Raw genomic sequence first — 19700 nt, forward strand, 5'->3', positions numbered from 1 at the left:
AGGAATCTGTGTTGTACCCCTACATAATACATTCAATGTACTCTGTGCTGTGTGGTAGTCGGTAGGAATTCTGTGACCCTGACAAGTGACATGCTCTTTGTTGTGATGACCATAGATATAACCATAGCCCATAGTCCGAGGTTACATATCGTAAAATTTCTTGCACTAGCAACACCAGAACATTGCCCATAATTTGGTCTGTAGCTTGTCTGTAGTGTAACTCTGTGATAATAATCCAAATTATAGTCTGTGGTTTTTGTTTTGAATTTGTTGATTTGTTGGGAGATATCTCGTTTCACGTTAAATTAATTAGTAACCAGAATATTGTTATAAAAAACTGAAGATATAGAAGAAACCTTTAAAATGTATTTAAGGTATTATTTGAATGAAAACGGTGACAGACAATACACTCTAGCGGTAGGTAAAATACATGATTATAACCTATAACCGCATGTTTACTTAAAACAGTAGTAGTAGGTAGTACATAGTAGTTGTTCAATTTTACTTCTAAAATGCACTAATTTCTATGTTTCAGACAATAGATCCGAATGGGAAACCTACGCTATCAGCCCATCCAGGTATAATTAACATAATCTGCCAAATAGATTTCCGGGCTGGGACTAAAAGTTACCTATGTCAATGTCCGGGACGAAAGCTACCTGTGTACCAAATTTCATATAAATCATTTAAGTTGATGGACCGTTAAGAAACCTGTGGGAACTCTTTAATTTTCCGGGATAAAATGTAGTCTATGTTCGTCCCTAGGATGTAAGCTAAATCTGTACCAAATTCCATCCAAATCGGTTGGAATGTTGGGCTGTGAAAAGCTAGCAGACATACAGACAGACACACTTTCGCATTTATAAAATTAGTATGGATATTTTTCATATTTTAAAGGAAAGAAGAAAAGAAATTTTTTGTTTAAGTGTACATTGCATAGAGTAGGTATAGTATAAAGTCCTAGTCACATAAGGACCACTGTTAAAAACTCACTTGCCATTATTAAAATTACAATGCGCTATACCACTCATAGACAAAACACAAACGAGCCATCTCGCTTGCTCGCCACCATCTCTATTGTAACCATTAGTTTGTGTCTAGCAACGGTTATAACACAGTGTTTATATAATAGATGCGCCTTCTTTTGTTTATATCCATGAAAATAAATGTTTTTTGATTCAGGTTTTATAGAAAATTAGATTTTGATCATTCAAAGATAGAACACAAAGGGAACTAGGTACATTATTTTACTTATAATTCTTGCTTCAAACTATATTTCTTTGCCACAATGTCGTAAGCGTAAGCCTATAAGGACCACTATATATGGGTTTGTATTAAGAGTCCGATTTTATTACGAGACGTGGCCTAAAACACAATTTCTTTACATTGTCATATTCTTAAAATATTATGTGTTACGGTTTGCCATCTGTGGTTAAAGTCTGAATATATAGTTTAGTAATAGAAATCTACGTATTTGTAATTTTTATTAAGCCTTTTTTAAACTGCTTCTCAAATAGTTAAAAAAGAAAAACTGCTTGCTTTTTCCACCATGCATATTGCATAGGATCTTCATAAAATTTTATTCTTAGTAGCTGGGTTTGGAATTTTATAGATCAATAAATTTCCTAATTCTAAGCTTTTCAATAAAGGCCCTTATTAGGGGTGCACTACCTTATTTTTGTCCCAATATACTTAGTTTTGATGTAGAAAAGTAGGGATGAAAAATACTGAATGTTTTCACCATTTTTCTCTATGAAATACTATTAAAATTACAATAAAAATATGTCTAAAATGAACATAATTTAATTGTTTAGGACTTGGCTGGGCTAGGAGCTACATTTGTTTAAAGTTTACTGATTCTTTCACAATCATTGAAAATTTTAGAATGTGTGAGAGAAAAGGAAACTTAGGTACTAACCACAGCCCCTAAATGTTTTAAAGAATTAATGCATATGCCTTAATCCTGTGTTCTATATTTGTGTGTTCTGTATTTACAGCACGCTTCTCCCCAGAAGATAAATATTCCAGACAAAGGATAACTATCAAGAAACGATTTGGTCTACTCCTCACCCAGCAGCCAGAACCTATCCATTAATCTGATATCATGATAGATTTTTATTAATTTTGTTTAACCATAATTAAGTAAATGTAAGCTATAAATAAATAAATTTCATTTTATCTTTCATTGGTTCTTATTTTTTGGACTCATTATTTTTGTTGGTTTAGTGCTAGTCCATCATCCATGCAGGTATTGCAGGTTGTCTAGTTTCTATCGGAATTTTGTGAGTATTGACATAACTATACCTAAAAACAAATACATGCTGTAAAATAAGGTGAGAGCATTCGATGGGTGAGGTAAATCCATACTTCCATAAGTCCTATCTAACTATGCAAATTAAATAATAGTAATAATTAATGTGTAAGTGTCTGTCTGCTGTTATCATGGCTCAGTAACAAACAAAATAATTTACTCCATAGTGATTATATACTCTTTGATTTACTCTAGGGAGCTCAGTAACTTAATTGATTTTGACGAAATTTTATATACTATAGCATGCATCCTGGAGGGACTAAGGCTACTTTTTGCCTTGGAAAATAAGAGTTCCCAAGGTTCCACAGGGTTTTCTAAAAGCCTAAGCGATGAAGTAGGTTACGGGCATTACAGATCATCTGCTTGGTAGAGAGAGCTTTCATGTCGAGGTCGAGGTTGGACTGAACTCTGAAGTTACTTTTCCCCGGAAAATCAGTTCCCATGGATTTAGATGGCTAGCAGCTAGCACCCAGAGCTGGAAAGCCAGTTAAAAAAAGTCAACTGTCAATCTGATGTCTAACTCGCAGTGTTTCTACCTTTTATTTCTGGTCGGTGGTGTTTCTAGGGATTTCAGGGATTTCGCTCTGTTTTAGGATGAAACTATTAATATTAATTATTACATTTATATTGACAGGAATTTAGTTAGATGAATAAAATAAAATAAATTAGAAAAATCTCAAAAAATAAATTTACCTACCTAGTTACTCAAAAATAAAATAAAAGTGAGCGGAGCGAGGAGGAGGACAATATCATCCAAGGGTGTACTTTTAGGCTTTTTGGCATCCTCCGAAGTCCGAAATCAAATCTGTTATCTAGTTATCACTCTACGAGTAAAGCCGTGCGCGGTGCGGTCAAGCGCGAGCGGTCAGTAATTTTTTAATGGTAATTCCTACAGAAATTAGGGTAAAACTAAACTGGTAAGTGGGAACACTGAAGCTCATGAAAACAGAAAAATGTTGTGGGAAAATTGTTTTGATAATATTGTTTTGTACGGATTTGTGAAATTATCCATTAAATAATAGTATTATCCAATGAAATAAATACTATATCCCAATGTTGTGATTTTGAGATCGAACATGGCCACTAAAAGAGACGAGCTAAAGGTATATTGGAATAAAATTAACTATGCTTATCCCATTCTCAATGATGCGCTTTTTACCGACTGTTCGGACGCCGAATATGAAGAAATACAGCAAATAATTGTCGGTCTGGGTGTCCAGATAAAGATTCGGGATCTCATTTTAGTCCACACCGAGAAATATATGCGTCAACATGTTGCTCCAACGTTTTGGTCGAAGTTTACAAAAACTGATGAAGAAGTCAAAGGATTTCAACTTTTCAAGACTGCGGTCAACGACCTATACGAAGCCATGTCAAGCTTCAAACCCATGATGACCAGACTCACAATTTTAAATAAGAGCTGCTGTGATAACAAACCAATGTATGGGGAACGAGATGTCATGTCTGGTTTCAAACAACTTCTCCGTGCCACTCTGCTATCACAACTGCCACTCGATTTCCAAGTTATAATCAATCATTTTTATAAAGTATCGTTCAACGTGTTTGACAATGCAGAATATCAAAACTCTGATATGGGTGAGGATGTGATGTGTTCAGGCTGTTGGAACGAGTATTCAGATTGCAACTGTGCCTATATTGTGAAAGTATTTCATAGCACAAATAGTAAGCTTGTGGAACTCACGCTTCTTGAACGACTGACCGGACAAGTGTTAACTAACTTTATACAGCAAAGAATCGAACTTCACATCCTGAAACTTTGCACCGGCACATTTGATGTTTCCCACATAGGTTTTCTGGAGAACTGGTTAGACACAACAATTATGTCGTGGCTGACACGAATCTACTGCGCTGGATCCTCAAAAGCACCTAGTGTAGATAAAAATATTCTACAGGCTGTTGCCAAATTCAAACAGAAGCTAAGTTACTACTTGTACCACAACTACACAAAATTACGAATCGACCAGTTGTTCAACATAATAATAGAGTATCCAGATTCTCAACCAGCGGTTGATGATATAAAATTATGCTTGGATAAGACAGACCTGCGTGCTACACTGTGTAAGAAGTTACAGAATGCATTGGAGACGAGACTGCTGCATCCCGGTGTGAACACACCTGACATTTTGACAGCTTACATTTCTGCAATAAGAGCGTTAAGACACCTTGATCCTTCAGGAGTCATTCTAGAGACAGTGACAAAGCCTGTTCGTAATTATTTGAGGAACAGGGAGGATACAGTGAGGAGTGTTGTTAGCAGCTTAACAGAGGAGGGTGCGGGGAGTGAACTGGCCGAAGAATTAGCTAAATTTGCTGCAGAAACTGATGATGACCATGAAAAGGAAGAAGATTGGGATAATTGGGTACCAGATCCTAAAGACGCAGATCCCAAGGTCAACGGTACTGACAGAAAAGCAAATGACATCATATCCATGCTCGTAAATGTTTACGGAAGCAAGGAATTATTTGTAAATGAATACAGAACACTGCTAGCTGACAGACTTCTAGCCCAAAGTGTAATCAATACAGAAAAGGAAATAAGATACTTGGAGTTATTGAAATTGAGATTTGGAGAGTCCCAGTTACATTTCTGTGAGGTAATGTTGAAGGATGTTTCTGATTCAAAGAGAATTAATGCACTAATACAACAAGATTCAAACTTTGAATCATTGAACAACAAGTTTGCTTCTAATGCAATGATTCTATCTGCACAATTTTGGCCACCGTTTAAAGACGAGAGCTTAGAGTTACCAGACGAAATTAAACAACATTTTGATGCATACACAAAGTCCTACGAGGCACTTAAAGGTAACAGAACTTTGAACTGGAAGCCACATTTGGGTAATGTGAACATAGAAATTGAGATTGGAGAGAAAAAGCTAGACTTAACTGTGTCACCATTCAACGCAACATTGATAATGCATTTTCAAACCAAACCAGAATGGTCGCTAGAAGAGCTACATCAGATTATGAAAGTGCCTATAACTATTTTGCGAAGGAAAATTACTTATTGGCAATCTTTGGGGATTATTTCTGAGAAAAGTACAGACAATTATGTTTTAATAGAAGGTAGCGATGGGAACAAGTCCAGTTGTGCGACAAACCAAGTCCAAGATATGATATGTGAAGATGAAGAAAGCGAGAGTGTCATGGCCTCCGCACATGATCAAAGAGAAGGGGAATTACAAGTTTTCTGGTCGTACATTGTAGGGATGTTAACCAATTTGGATTCTTTACCTTTGGAGCGCATCCATCAGATGCTGAAGATGTTTGCTTCTCAAGCTCCAGGAACTGAATGCAGCCTTCAGGAGTTGCGACAGTTTTTAGACACTAAAGTACGCACACATCAGCTTGTCTTACAAGCTGGCATGTATAAATTACCTAAGACTTAATAAATGTATAAAGTAGTATTACAGAGTTTTGCTGTTTGTGATAGTCTGTTTTTGCCTCCTCATTTCTAATTCAAACTGCGATGAGTTGGAACGCTCTTACAGCATCAGTTTCCAATTATAACAACATGGGTATTATCAAGTCAATAGGCATCTTTTAGGCAAGCGCGCTGCATCTTAGGCTGCATCACTTGCCACCAGGTCTGATAGCAGCCAAGCACTAGTCCATAAATAATAATAAAAGACTTAGTGGTTAGGATGTCGGGCTTCTATTCGATCCCAGGCTCGCACGTCTAATTTTTCAGAGTTATGTGCGTTTTAAGCAATTATAAATATCATGTGTTTAGCGGGAAGGAAAACATTGTAAGGAAACCTGCGTAGCCCAGCATGGTGGACTGTGGCCTAAGCCCTTCTCATTCTGAGAGGAGACACGTGTTCAGTAGTAGGCCGGCGCGCGATGGGTTGAAATGAGATGATCCATCTAAGAAATTTTCGAGGCAGTAAATAGGTTGTAGAAAAGAAAACGAATTTTAAGTTTTATGGAACTTTATTTTGCATGGTTTATATAAAAAATTTGGTTACACTGATGTCTGTGGATTAATAATATCTGGGAAATTTATTGTTAACATAAACAATTCTTAAGCTTTACTTATATACTTACACTGTAGAAGAAAATAAATACATAATAATAAATTAATTATTACCCCATAATACCACGCCAATGCTATAAAACATTATTAACATTTTAATACATAATCTTGTCAGTCTTAACATCTATTAAATACTGTTAAAATAGGGAATACATACCTACTATAACAAATAATTAAAATAAAATTAAAAATACCTGTGCCGTGTTGGAGACCCCAAAGTTGCGAACCGATTTAAATATGGTCCTGAGCTTCGGTGCCACAAACAAAAATAGCTCTAGGTGTTCTTTTTTGATCCATACTTAATATTATAAATGCGAAAGTGTGTCAGTCTGTCTGTCTGCTAGCTTTTCACGGCTCAACCGTTCAACCGATTTTGACGAAATTTGGTACAGAGATAGCTTGCATCCTGGGGAAGGACATAGGCTACTTTTTATCCCGGATAATTAACGAGTTCCCACAGGATTTTTAAAAACCTATATCCAAGCGGACGAAGTAGCGGGCATCAGCTAGTAATAAATAAAGGTGACGTAAAACTTCTAGTTCGCTCTGAAGTTGCAACGACCGCTTGTTTGCACCTGTGCAGCACAAAGTACCTACTTTTGTTTGGAAAATCAAATAAGAAAAAATTAAGAAGTACTTTTTAATACTTTTGCCAGCGTTGCAACTTCAGAGTGAACTAGAAGTTTAGCGCGATACTGAAAAGTAATACAAGCGTACAATAAAATTATATACTTAGTGGAATGTACCAATCAACAAAACAAAAAATACATTTAATATTAAATTAAATGCAAGCTTACATTTTGTTAATAATAATCTCAAATACACACTGAAGAAAAAAGTACTTTGGGAATATTTTAGTATAACAAAGAAAAATGTTGCAAAATACATACTTAATTTTTTACTTTAAGTTTAGTACCTGTGTAAAATATGTATTTTACACTCACCAAACTTCAAAATTTGAAAATGAAATCGCATTTGGATTTTGGAATCTTCTAACCGAATCACTATAATAGCACCAATTATTTCACCAAATCCAGAACAGAATAGAATAGAAGAAGTTATAGGTATACACGGTTTCACTGTGACGACTCGTGAGGCATGGCGCGGGTTGCGAGAGGATGACAGTTGACGTAAAAACCGGTCAAGTGTGACTCTGACTCACATACAAAGGGTTCCGTATCATCGTACTAGAAATAACCTTTTTTTTAAAATTTAACACAAATTCATAGGTATCGGATTTTTTCCCTTTACTTGTGCTATAAGACATTGCTACCTACCTGTCAAATTTATGATCCTAGGTCAACGGCAAATACCCTATAAATAATATAAGTTTTGATTCCCTTGACGGATTTTGACAGACACAGAAAATGATTTGATCCTATAAATGCTCTGTTTTCTCTGGAGATAAGGAACCTTAAAAAATCAAGGAAATCAATGCTACCCTCCCGCAACCCGCTGCCTTCCCTCTCAGTCAAGCGGTACATGAGTAAAACAAGTTAAAATAACAATAACAGACTAACTTGTTCTTAATCATATAGTATTTCTATCAAATAAAAGCTTAAAAAATATTCGATTCTACTGAGATATATTTAAAACCCAACTTTCTGTACTAATTCGGTTGTACATAATTTGTAAACAATATTCACAGGACAAATAATAGTTCAATCTTTACTATAGCGCAACTTTTAGGCCTGTCAATTTAATTTAGTTTAGTGATTTGTGTGCAGCCAAATTAGAACCATTAGGTATAGTACGCGACAGGTCGAGATGCTAGTCGGGGTATGAGGGACACACACACACACACGCTCCACATAACAAATCCCGCACCGGGTTAGCGCGGGAGCTGTGCAGGGCATCCCAAACTGGATTGCCATCTCGTCCTGTCGCGCACTATATGAAATAGTGACTTAAAAAGTTTATGAGTTTTGCAAAATTTCTGAAAATAATAACTATAGGCAACATAGTGACTGTCGGTTTCACAAGTTTTTCATGAGAAACGGATCTCTAGTCAAATGTTTATGAAGAAATCTTCATTTATAGTACCAACATAATATAGTTGAATTTATTGGGATGGATAAGAGTATTACGTTGAAAAACTAAAGAAATCTTTAAAGAGGCGACGGTATAACATACATTTATATCTAGTATTTAAAGATCACACAGCATCCAAATGGCATACAATAACGACAGACATTAAGATAAAAACTCAACACTGGACTGCGATACCAAAGGATAACAGCGAAAACATACAAACAATTGAAAACGTAAGTATAATCTATTTTTTCATAGCTGACTTATGTGGTAAACAAATCTTAAATATATAAAAGGAAAAGGTGACTGACTGACCTATCAACGCACAGCTCAAACTCCTGGACTGATCGGGCTGAAATTTGGCATGCAGATAGCTGTTATGACGTAGGTATCCGCTAAGACAGGATTTTTGAAAATTCAACCTCTAAGGCGGTGAAATAGGGGTTTGAAATTTGTGTAGCCCAAGTGGACAAAGTCGCGAGCATAAGCCAGTGGCATAATATAACTCCTCGGACAAATGTGTAAGTGATGCGCATTATCAAGACGTTCCAGTTTATTTTTCTCTCAGTACCTATCACGACTTTTTAAAGTATTAAGCGTGGCTCATGCTTGTTTGCGAGAATCGTGTTGTACTTTTTAAAGCTAAGGGAATAGATCATGAATTATGATGAAGTTCTAGGTCTTGTAATAGAGCGATTTGATTTGACTTAACAAGCGTTATGTCATGAGTATGTTTCCACTTTAAGCCGATTGTTTAAGAACAGTATTTATACAATAAAAAGTTTCAAGTACAAGTACACAAATAAATAGTACTCTATTAGCCTACAACAGTTAAAGCTCTACAGTTAAATTACATATGTACAGACAATTCGGTGTCTAGCATCGAAGCAATTACAGTACGCGGCAGAAAATAATGTACATCTACCTTTAGAAGGAGATAGCGGATTTGTAGAGCATTCCCTCTGTCGTTGAGACGGACAAAACATCATATAGGTACGTGTGTCAGAGGCAACTCTCTACAAAGCCGAAATGTCATTCTAAAGGCCGATGCACATTATTTTCTGCCACGTACAGTACTTCCTTTTGGCTTAGGACCACTAGTTTGATAGCTACAGTATGACAAACGCAATCGCCTTTGATTGGCCGAACAATCTCTAAACTAAAATGTCAGGTCTATATGTATTGTTATCCCTTTCACAGTTTTCTCTGCGAAAAAGGATTGCACCAGATTTAGACCTGTCCATTTAGCGAGTTTTGCTTGGAGATTGTCAGGCAGAATTACATTAGCCGGCAATAAATATTGTACATCGACCTTTAGAATGAGATTTCGGCTGTGTAGAGCTTTGTCTCTGTCACTCATTGACGTTTTATCGGTCTCAACGACAGAGACAACGCTCTACGAAACCGCTATCTCTTTCTAAAGGCTGATGTACAATATTTCCTGTCAGGTAATGTAGCTGCCATGTGGCTAATTTTGTTGTAGACCATCTCAAAACTAAAATAACAGGTTTAAATCTAGTGTTATCCTTTTTCGCAGAGAACATTATGAAAAGGACAACAAACAATAAATATGATTTGCCACTTCTGTTTAGAGATCGTGTAGAACAGAATTAGCTGTCTCACTTGGCTGAGATGCATTGATGGAGTAAGCATACCATAAATTCAGTCAATTGAGATTTGTAGCATTGATTGATGCTTATCCACAACCGACTATCAGTAATTTAGGATTGCGAGATCGCAACGTGAAAATCATAAGTTCGTTGCTACGGCCGAAGTGAGAAGCATCTTACATAATATACAGGGTGTAGTTAGAACGCTAGCAAAAATGAAGACAAGTGATAGTACTGATGATTACTGATAAGATAGCAGCAGAAAAGAAAAACGGGAAAAACCTGTATTTCTTTAAAGTTCGCAATATACACTAGAACGTTGCGTAGATAGGTGCTGCGCGGTCAATGCCACGTCGTAGGCGGTGCATTGACCCCCAAGTTTTGCACGCGCATTGCAGGCTTGAAAAATAATCACAACAAGTATAAGGCAAATGGGTATTGGATTGTGTTTAAGTAGTATAATAAAATGATAGTGCTATGTTTTTGCTAGCGTTTTAATTAAATTAAATACCCTGCATTTTTGGGCTAGTTTTTCTTCTTACGCTGATGATCAATATTCATGCAAGCATTCCTGAATAACGCTGCCTTATTCATTCAATGATTAATAAATATATTTATATTTAAACACATTAGAGACAGAAGCTGGAAGTTTAGAAAAACTTACTTAGTTTAGTTAATATTTTAAATGCAATAAATCTATGTATTTATATTAAATAGCTTATTTCTTACATAATAAATTATTAAGTACAAAAAATTTCATTAAGTCCATATTATATTTTACTTTAGTGTAAACAATCTCATCATGGACGACATTAGTTACACTGACCATAAATTATGCCTAATATTAATATAATAATCTAATATTAATAATAATAATCAAATTCATTATGTTTGCAACTCGCTATGAAGTTAAACATCATGAAATGGGTATCAACGGAATATGATATAATCAATCTATCTGTAACCTATTGCTAAGTTATCAAGCAACATTGTTATTTGTCAAAAGAAACCATACAATAACGTATTTGACAACTAGTCAAATCAGTAACTTTTTATCAAATGTCAAAACACGCACTTAGTATGCGATATTCTATGAAATACTGGAATGTGACGTCACATCATAATGACGTACTTTTTTAGTTTCATCGACAATTTAAAATTGTTATTACACTTAAAACTAAGAGAGGACGTGGATTTTACGTATTTTGGAAAACTTATTTAATAATCACTGAGAAATAATTTATTTTTGATGTAGTCAAATACTCAATTGTTGACAAAACATAACAACATTGCTAAGTAACTTATCGACAGATTACAGATAGATTGAATTATTATTGATTTAACCCGTTACAATAAAGCTTATTTTTGCAATGGATATTCGAGAAGTATTAGGTCTGCTACGCATACCATGACCAGATGTAATGTTTCTTTTGATAACAACTTTAACTCTCCTTTATTTACTTTGATATATTATGGTTGAAATTGGTATAAAAGAAACAAAACACTGAGGAGACTAAGCGATAGCATACGGGCCTAGCTGGTGTGGAGTAAAAAATAGTTTTTTTTTGTAACAATTTAAGTCACATATTCATGGCAAACTTTTATTTATAAACAAAATTAAAAATACTGAGTTGCTATCAACATGCTGCTGGCAATACTCTATGTTGCAGAGTTGATCAATGCATTTAAAACCTTGCTTACAGCAAAATCTTTGTTTCATCGACGATGTTGATCAACTTGTTGAGAGATCAACTTGATCAACAAAAGTTTATCATGGATATGTGGCATTAAATACACCTTATGTTCAAAACAGTTCAGATTAAGCATAGTGAAAGCAAGATACGGAACAGACGTATAGCCGCCACGAGCCTTAGTCTATCAAGAGCTTCGGATTGTTCAAGCAGAGCTGGAGCTGAACTATACATTATAGGATTATTATAGTAGAATTACGTTAGTGTGATGGTGGTATCCCCACTCACCGGTTGTGGCGGGCGGTAGGCTGCGAGGCGGCGGGCGCTTGAAAGGCCCGAGGTACCCTCACCCGCTCCCACGAACATGCGCCTTATAGTCTATCAAGCGAGTCAGTATATTATGCAGAGTTGCTTTGGATCGTTTAAGCAGAGCTGAACTATACATTATAGGATTATTATAGTAGAATAACGAAGGTGTGACGATGGTAGCCCCGCTCACCGGTTGTGGCGGGCGGCAGGTTGTGAGGCGGCGGGCTGCGGCGGACGCTTGAAGGGCCCGAGGCGCTTGGTGGGGCGCGGGGACACGGAGTGCGGCTCGCCCACGCCGCCCCACGAGCTTGCGCCGTGGTCTATTAGAGCGTTTGCGAGACGAGCGCTGTTTTGATCTGTAACCAACATATGTGATCAGGACGGGCTCACTTGGTAACGTGACCAGATATGTCACGGACACACGGTCGGAGAAAGGAGGGAAGGGAGAGAGAAAGATATATAGGTATATAACAGATAGTTTACGTGATAGAGATAGTGGCGTTTGTAAACAATTCGGTATAGTGTCCGAACTAACGTAGTGGGTTGTTGTGGTACGGGCTTGCGCATGCGTGTCTCGAATGCTGCGTGTGATTGTGTGTAAAACGTCAAATACCTCGCTCCTTCACTACACGCATGTGATGCAAGTTGTCTCGCAGCTGTTGAGCGAAGTTGTTTACATCATGTATGCTACAGTAGTAATACAATGACGTCATATACCCGTAGCTTGTTCGTGCGTGAGGTGCGGCTGCGGCACGGGCTCGCGCACGCGCGTCACGAAGGTCTCGAAGGTGGCCGCCTGCGTGTGGTTGTGCACCAGCGCGTCGAGGTCTCGCGCGCGCTCGCTGCACGCGTGCTGGTACAGCGGCATGGTCGCGCGCACCGCCCGCCCGCCCGCGAACGCCGCGCCGCGGACCAGCGCCGCGCAGCAGCTCACGCGTATCACGCATTCCTCCCACAACGGACCGAATACCGACACCTGAAAACGTAATAATATATTTCTGAACGCCACAAGTTAAGTATACCTAAAGCTTATACTACGGGATATAAATTATATTATAGTCCGGCCAATATTGGTGTTTCCAACATTCGTAAAAAAAAAAATCTCTAAAAATAGGTTGGGAATGCCAATATTGAGCAGACTGTAGTGTGAAAGTGAATTTATATCTATGATGTTTCATAATATGTTTAAATATCTCTTGAGTTTTGCTGTCACTCTTTTACGGCATGGAAGAACGGATTTAAACATTGTCTAATGTAAAATACTGTTAAATATCTTCAGTACACAATAATTTAGTTTTCACTCCCAAACTGTTGCTGATAATCTGCCAAGTGAGACACAGTATCTTTTGAGTAGTAGAGGGGTTTTAGGGATTATATTGCGAAGATTATACAAATAGATTTTAGTTGTTTTTAGGGTTCCGTACCTCAAAAGGAAAAACGGAACCCTTATAGGATCACTTTGTTGTCTGTCTGTCAAGAAACCTACAGGGTTCTTCCCGTTAACCTAGAATCATGAAATTTGGCAGCTAGGTAGATCTTATAGCTGACATTTGAGGAAAAATCTGAATCCGTGAATTTAGGGTTAGATCACACAAAAAAAATTAAATTGTGGTCATGAACTAATAATTAGTACCTATTTTCAACTTTCGAAGTGAGATAACTACATTATATATCAAGTGGAATATCATATGAAAGGTCTTCACCTGTACATTCTAAAACAGATTTTTATTTATTTTTATGTATCATAGTTTTTGAATTATCGTGCAAAATGTCGGAAAAATACGACTGTAGTACGGAACCCTCATTGCGCGAGCCTGACTCGCACTTGGCCGGTTTTTTGACCATATTATCAGCAAGTTAGTCACTGTTTTTGTAGTTTTGACAAAAAAAAACATAAATGATAATGCTGATAAAATGATAGTTTCTAAGATATATCTTACGTCGGGTTTCCTGGAGACGGTGCACCGCAGCAGGCCTCCGGGCAAGGGGTACAGCACGATGAGCACGTCACAGAACTGCGTGGGCAGCGTGTCTCGCTTGTACGGCCGCCAATGCTCGCTCCACACCACGTGTACTTCGTCATTACCGAGATGCCGGGTCTGGTGATAATAAAAAAAAATCCGAAGGATTTCAATCGCCAGATTGGATGAAGCCCTCAGCGTAGAAACCGCTTTTTAACGCTTCGAAACTAGTCGGGAATACTCCGACGGACACGCGAGTTTAGTCGTCAGACATCAATTATATTTCGAAGTCCTACCATCCGAAAAATTGTATTTTGGATTCCCCAAATCCCGCAAACTTAGTACAAGTTTGCATATCTCGACTCGTCAATATATTTCGAGTATCGATAACTGTAGCACTGTAATGGTAGAGTACCTACAATTAACCTAAATTCATCCTGGATATCCGGTTCCAGCCGAAATCGATCAATCGAAAAAAAAAATCTCTCCATTCCTTCAAACCTTCAATTAAGCAACAGAAAACATAACAAAGAAGGCAAATTTTCTCATATTAATTGTATAATTTTATTTAACCATCCAATCCAATGCATCAGCCTGGTTGCGTCCACTGCTGGACATAGGCCTATCCAATTTAACCATATATACATTAAAAAAATAAACGTTAGATTTTTAATATTGTTTATTCGATGTCAGTCCTTTGCGATCTTATCATCATCATCAGCCTATGGACGTGCACTGTTGGACATAGGCCTTCCCTAAAGAATGCCATCACACCCGCGGGGTGATTACGTAAAACGTTGCAGTAGCGACAGCAACGCGCCAGCAGTAGCAATGCGATAGTTCATTTGCTGTCTGTCTTCTTCTTAATTTCCTTTGTGGCTATTGCTGTCTCTCTCTAGCCGGACGTTTGACAGCAATGATTTACGCCTGTCGCAAGATACGTAATCACCCCGCCGGTCTTCAGCCTTCCTCATCCAGACATTGCGATCTCACTTTATGTTAATTTCACAGTACCTTGTTAAGTATGGCGTCCGGAGTATCGGCAGGCATTCGAGTGGCGACGTGGAACAAAGCCTCCAGAGTCAGTGTAGCGATGTAGGGCGCGCTCACCCCGCCCCCGCCACCCCCTCGCAAGCCTCCCGCGAAGCCAACGTGGCTTTCCAACTCAACCTGCGAAGTGGGATGAATCCTGCATCAATTTATTTTATTGATAAAAACTATACGATTAAAAGACTGCACACATTAAAATGGACAAGAATCGACATTCGAAATTCCAGCAGATATGATAGAAATGTGTGGTCATACCAAATAATGCTCGCGACTTCGTTCACGTGGTTGTTTGATAATCCCGTGGGAACTCTTTGATTTTCCAGGTTGAAAAGCAGTCTATGTCAATCTCCAGGTCTCTAACTATATCCATGCAAAAATCACGTCGATCCGTTGCGGCAAACCAACTATAGGAAACAAAAGACAGGACAAACGAACAAAACCACTTTCGTAATTTATAAAATGGATGAAATATTAAATGAAACACCTTTTTAAAGTATACCACCACCAACAAAATTACCACGGTGCTATTTTAGACATTTGTCCCTTTTTCCTATGACTTGTCCATGTCTGCGATCTCGCCTGATGGTGTGTCTTGTACTTACCTCCCACGCAAGAGCAGACAGGAAGGCCTCGTAGGCGGGGCTGCCGCAGCGGTTGGACAGGATCTCGTTGCGCGTCTCCTGCCCTTTGCCCACGTAGATCACCGCCACTTTGTGCGTTTCCCTACACCTGGACAAATATATTGTTGTTAAAATTGTGAGGATCCCTTGAGAAACTCTTCAGACGAGAAGACAACCGAAGAGGAGCGCGTGTGTGTGCTTCGACATTTCAATCTAAACTTTTTTTATTGCCATTTATAATAAAAAAAACTTCAGTCAAAATTTAAAATTTCTCTAGTTACGACACCAGTAGGCGAATCTGTTCAAATTCAAGTTCCTAAAGAGAGGGACTGTACTCTTAGATTACCTCTGAGCATCTAGGTTCCTTAGTTCCCTCAACAGTCTGTCAGATCGCCGTAATAGTTGTGCGTGCGGTCGTCTGGCAGCGCCTAATGTTCCTAGTTGCGACACCAGCAGGCGACTCTGTTCGAACGGCCCCGCCTCGCCGATAGAACAGCTCTCCCAAGCTTCTGACTCGTCATCACTGCAAACACTTTTTATATAAGTCAAAATTATATACATTTTAATAAGGTTTATTATAAGCTTGTTAGCCGAGAAAAAATTATGGGATGAGTTCTGGATTTATAAAACATCATGCATTTTATTTGCACGAAAAAATCCATAAGTCATTATTGGCAAAAAAATGCCATTTTCAGTCGATCGAAAACGACTTAAAATGATTTTTTTTAAAGTGAAGAGTAAAAATTATGATATCGCAATTTTCAATCTTCACTAACAATAATTACCACATCCAATTGCTGATAACTTCACTCACAACTTCTCGGTGACAGTACACCAACATTTCATTTGAGAGTGATGTTACCAGAATTTTAGAATTGAGTTAATAATAATTGAAGATACAATTTACTTTCAAAATAATAATAATATGTTCCTTAAGTCTAACTCTTATGGTCCTTCGAACCGGATTTTGAACTTACCTGTCGCGGTTAGCCAGGTAATATCGCTCTGAGTTGCGATGCGCCACCAAGGCACAAACCAGCTCATCTTCAAGCCCTGAAGCGAGAGGCGAAGCACCTACTTCATCGAGACGCCGCCCACAAGTTACTTCGGGCGACGTGTGACCGATATAGGCCAAGACCTGTAAACAGCAAAAAGATTAAATTATTTTGGTTATCAGGTAGATCTTTACTTATTTATTCAGGTTAAAGCGCGAGACCATACTATTCTTAGAACTACGTCAGACATTTTATGATCGTATTAATATTATATATGCGGTAGTGTGGTTGTTTGATGGTTGATCCTTCAATCACGTCGCAACGAAGCAGCGGAACGACGTGATTTTTTACATGGGTATATGTAAAGACCTTGAGAGTGACATAGGCTACTTTTTATCCCGGAAGATCCTCGATTGTGTAAGGGAAACGTATTCATGTAATAGTAATCGACAACGTATTCTGCCCCTTGATTGGTTGAGTTTGCTGATCACAATAAATAGGAAATATGATGATATATGATATGATGATGAAAGAGTTGCCACAGGATCCCACATGGAAATAGTTTTTAATAAAAAGTAAAATAATATTGCAGTACAATTAGTATTAAACGCTAAATAGGAGTCTTACATGGTCCAGCTGATGTTTATCAGGTGGTGAGTTTTTGTAGTCCGGTAGCAAATCAGCATGCAGTGGCGGGGGAAGTGACGATAATGTGTTATCTCTAGGACTGGCCACACTGCGAAACAAGTATTAGGTAAATTTTATAATAATTGGTAAAACCCAGAAAATTATGTAAGTATCATTTATTTTTTGGACTTTCTTTGAAAACGTTATTAATTTTCAAAAGACAAGATTTAGAATTGTTTAGCATACCCACACGAAGTGTGTGTAAACTAAACAATTGGTTTACGTAAACTAAACTCAATAGAGAAATAGTCTGTGAGGGCCAGACCTTCGTTATTTTATAAAAGCTGAGTTTCTCTGCACATTGTCCCCAATACAGGGAGGAACGATCACAGACTTATTAACGAGGCAACCCCCTGTCAGATATTGTTAAGGGTGTCTGGCAGGGGATAGCCACGATACTAAGTGTCTGGCAATGCATGACGTGATTTCTAATACTATTCAGAAGAAAATTACAAAAAAATTACAATTTATACTTTGACGAAAGATTTTTGTTACCTGTTATCTGCCAAAGCCGCGATGATCTAAGCTGCATAGTCGCTGATCGTTCCTACCTGTGTTGGGGACAATGCGCATAGAAACTTTCAGCTTTTATAAAATAACGAAGGTTTGGCGGGCTCAAGTCAATTTGCCACATTTCTTCTCTATTTTGTACTTTCTTTGAAGATTTTTTGTTTGCTTGGCAAAAACAGACTAGTTAAAATAGGTAAACTTTTCGTATATTTTTTTGGTGCTCAGTTTGCTCTTACGTTTTGGGTAATGGTAGGAGTTCTAGTGGTTCCGAAGACGCAACCGAAGGATCGTAGTAAAGTGCGGACGCGTCCCAGCACGCCTTGCCGCAAATGTCACGAAGTAACACTCGCACTTGACGGTCCGATGTCATTAGTCCTGTGAATTATGTTATCAGAATCACAGTGGAATAAATTTAGGAATATCATAGAACAATTTGTCCCGTCAATTGACACTTGAATTGAGAAAAAGAAAGCTGAGAGAGAGAGAGACAGAGAGCTCTTGTGAATGTTCATATAAGAACTTTTTAATATTTGATTTTTGTAATATTCGATAGTGACCTTCCCTCGGGTCAGAGTAGAGAAAATTGTGTATTGTCCAATATTACCTGACCCCTAATCAGACTTACCCGGCGTAGTACCTCCACAAGGCGGATGAATAGCCGGGAGCTCCACAAGACTGGCTAACGTTGTGTCACTGAACCGCATCAGTTGTACATGCGATGCACTTAACACGGCCGACCCTAGTTCTGAGCCGAGTGCTGTGTCATGTTGCTCGCAAACGCTCGACGAAGTTTGGCAACCACTCCATAGTGGCCAGTGGCCTAAATATAGGACCAATTGCGAACAGATCTGTCAAAAAGAAATTTAATGATTATTGAAACTCAGATTTTGGAGAGAGCTATAACGAGAAATTTCAACGAATATAAATAAGTAAATAAATAATTATTTATTTTTTAAAACACTAAAAAATACGTAAAAATGATTGACATATTAAAGTAAAGCATAAGGTATACTGGATCTAGAAATAGCAGATTCTTCACTGTTCTCACGTACGTAACGTAAACCACCAATGAGAAAGAATTTTGAAAAATTCCAACGGGATGTAAAAAACCCTTGGCAAAAAGCTAATCGGGGAGGGAACGTCTCACACACCCGTGCTAACCCGCGGGGTGATTACGTATCTCGCGACAGGCTTGCGACAGGCGTAAATCTCGCGATCATTGCTGTCAAACGTCCGGCTAGAGAGAGACAGCAATAGCCACAAAGCAAAATAAGAAGAAGAAGAAGAGAGACAGCAAATGAACTGTCGGATTGCTACTGCTATCACGTTGCTGTCGCTACTGCAATGTTTTACGTAATCCCCCAGCCGGTGTGAGCGAGCGCGGGTGTCCCCCGCCTCATACTCCGATTGCTATCTCGACCTGTCGCGGACCATACTTAAAAAACTTAATCTTCGTATGTAAAACATCATGTCACTTTGAAACAAGGTTAAACTCACGGTTTGAGCCCATAGTTTGACATCAATGGTAGACGCCGGTGCAGTTTTGGGCGTCAAATTGTCCAGCTGAATGTTCGGGTCGAAGTCCTCATCGACGGGCAACACGAGACCTTCTATGTCAGATCCATTCGTTCCCTTCATCACTGCGTAAAGAACCTGGATGGAAAAAATATGTTTGCAAAAAACTGACAGATGTTTTCATTTCCCTAATGGAGTAGAACATGTTCTCTGAGAACAAGTATTTTAAAAAGTTTTCAAAAAAAATATCCCAAGTTCGGTTTGCATTTGCATTTTTTCAGCCCTAAGACTTATCCTCTTCTTCTTCTATAAAAATAAAAATGAATAGCGAAAATGCATGTACGCGCATAACT

At 38.1% G+C, this 19700-nt stretch overlaps 3 protein-coding genes across 6 annotated transcripts in view; 2 read left to right on the forward strand and 1 right to left on the reverse strand.

Moving 5' to 3' along the window:
• The first annotated feature begins 215 nt into the window (after positions 1-215).
• LOC117990575 (H/ACA ribonucleoprotein complex subunit 3-like) lies at positions 216-2185 on the forward strand. The gene is made up of 3 exons (XM_034978036.2): positions 216-417; positions 536-578; positions 1998-2185. Exons 1-3 carry the CDS (start codon positions 364-366, stop codon positions 2093-2095), a joined length of 195 nt encoding a protein of 64 aa, XP_034833927.1. The 5' UTR covers positions 216-363; the 3' UTR covers positions 2096-2185.
• Positions 2186-3214: 1029 nt separating this feature from the next.
• On the forward strand, positions 3215-5757 carry mr (anaphase promoting complex subunit morula). The gene has a single exon (XM_034978014.2). The coding sequence runs from the start codon at positions 3388-3390 to the stop codon at positions 5719-5721; it is 2334 nt and encodes a 777-aa protein (XP_034833905.1). The 5' UTR covers positions 3215-3387; the 3' UTR covers positions 5722-5757.
• Positions 5758-6250: 493 nt separating this feature from the next.
• LOC117990552 (probable Rho GTPase-activating protein CG5521) overlaps positions 6251-19700 on the reverse strand; it is a 55193-nt gene continuing 41743 nt past the window's right edge. For all 4 annotated transcript variants that reach the window (XM_069504576.1, XM_034978001.2, XM_069504575.1 and 1 more), the window contains 11 exons: positions 19330-19485; positions 18458-18680; positions 18069-18207; positions 17263-17371; positions 16618-16778; positions 15987-16163; positions 15623-15749; positions 14985-15140; positions 13950-14108; positions 12727-12985; positions 6251-12365 (listed from right to left, as the gene is read on the reverse strand). In XM_069504576.1, coding sequence (XP_069360677.1) covers positions 12196-12365; positions 12727-12985; positions 13950-14108; positions 14985-15140; positions 15623-15749; positions 15987-16163; positions 16618-16778; positions 17263-17371; positions 18069-18207; positions 18458-18680; positions 19330-19485 — 1836 coding nt within the window. In that variant the 3' untranslated portion in view covers positions 6251-12195. The remainder of the gene's footprint in view (positions 12366-12726; positions 12986-13949; positions 14109-14984; positions 15141-15622; positions 15750-15986; positions 16164-16617; positions 16779-17262; positions 17372-18068; positions 18208-18457; positions 18681-19329; positions 19486-19700) is intronic.

The sequence above is a fragment of the Maniola hyperantus genome, chromosome 18, assembly GCF_902806685.2.
Source record: "Maniola hyperantus chromosome 18, iAphHyp1.2, whole genome shotgun sequence".
Classification (NCBI taxonomy): Eukaryota; Metazoa; Arthropoda; class Insecta; order Lepidoptera; family Nymphalidae; genus Maniola; species Maniola hyperantus.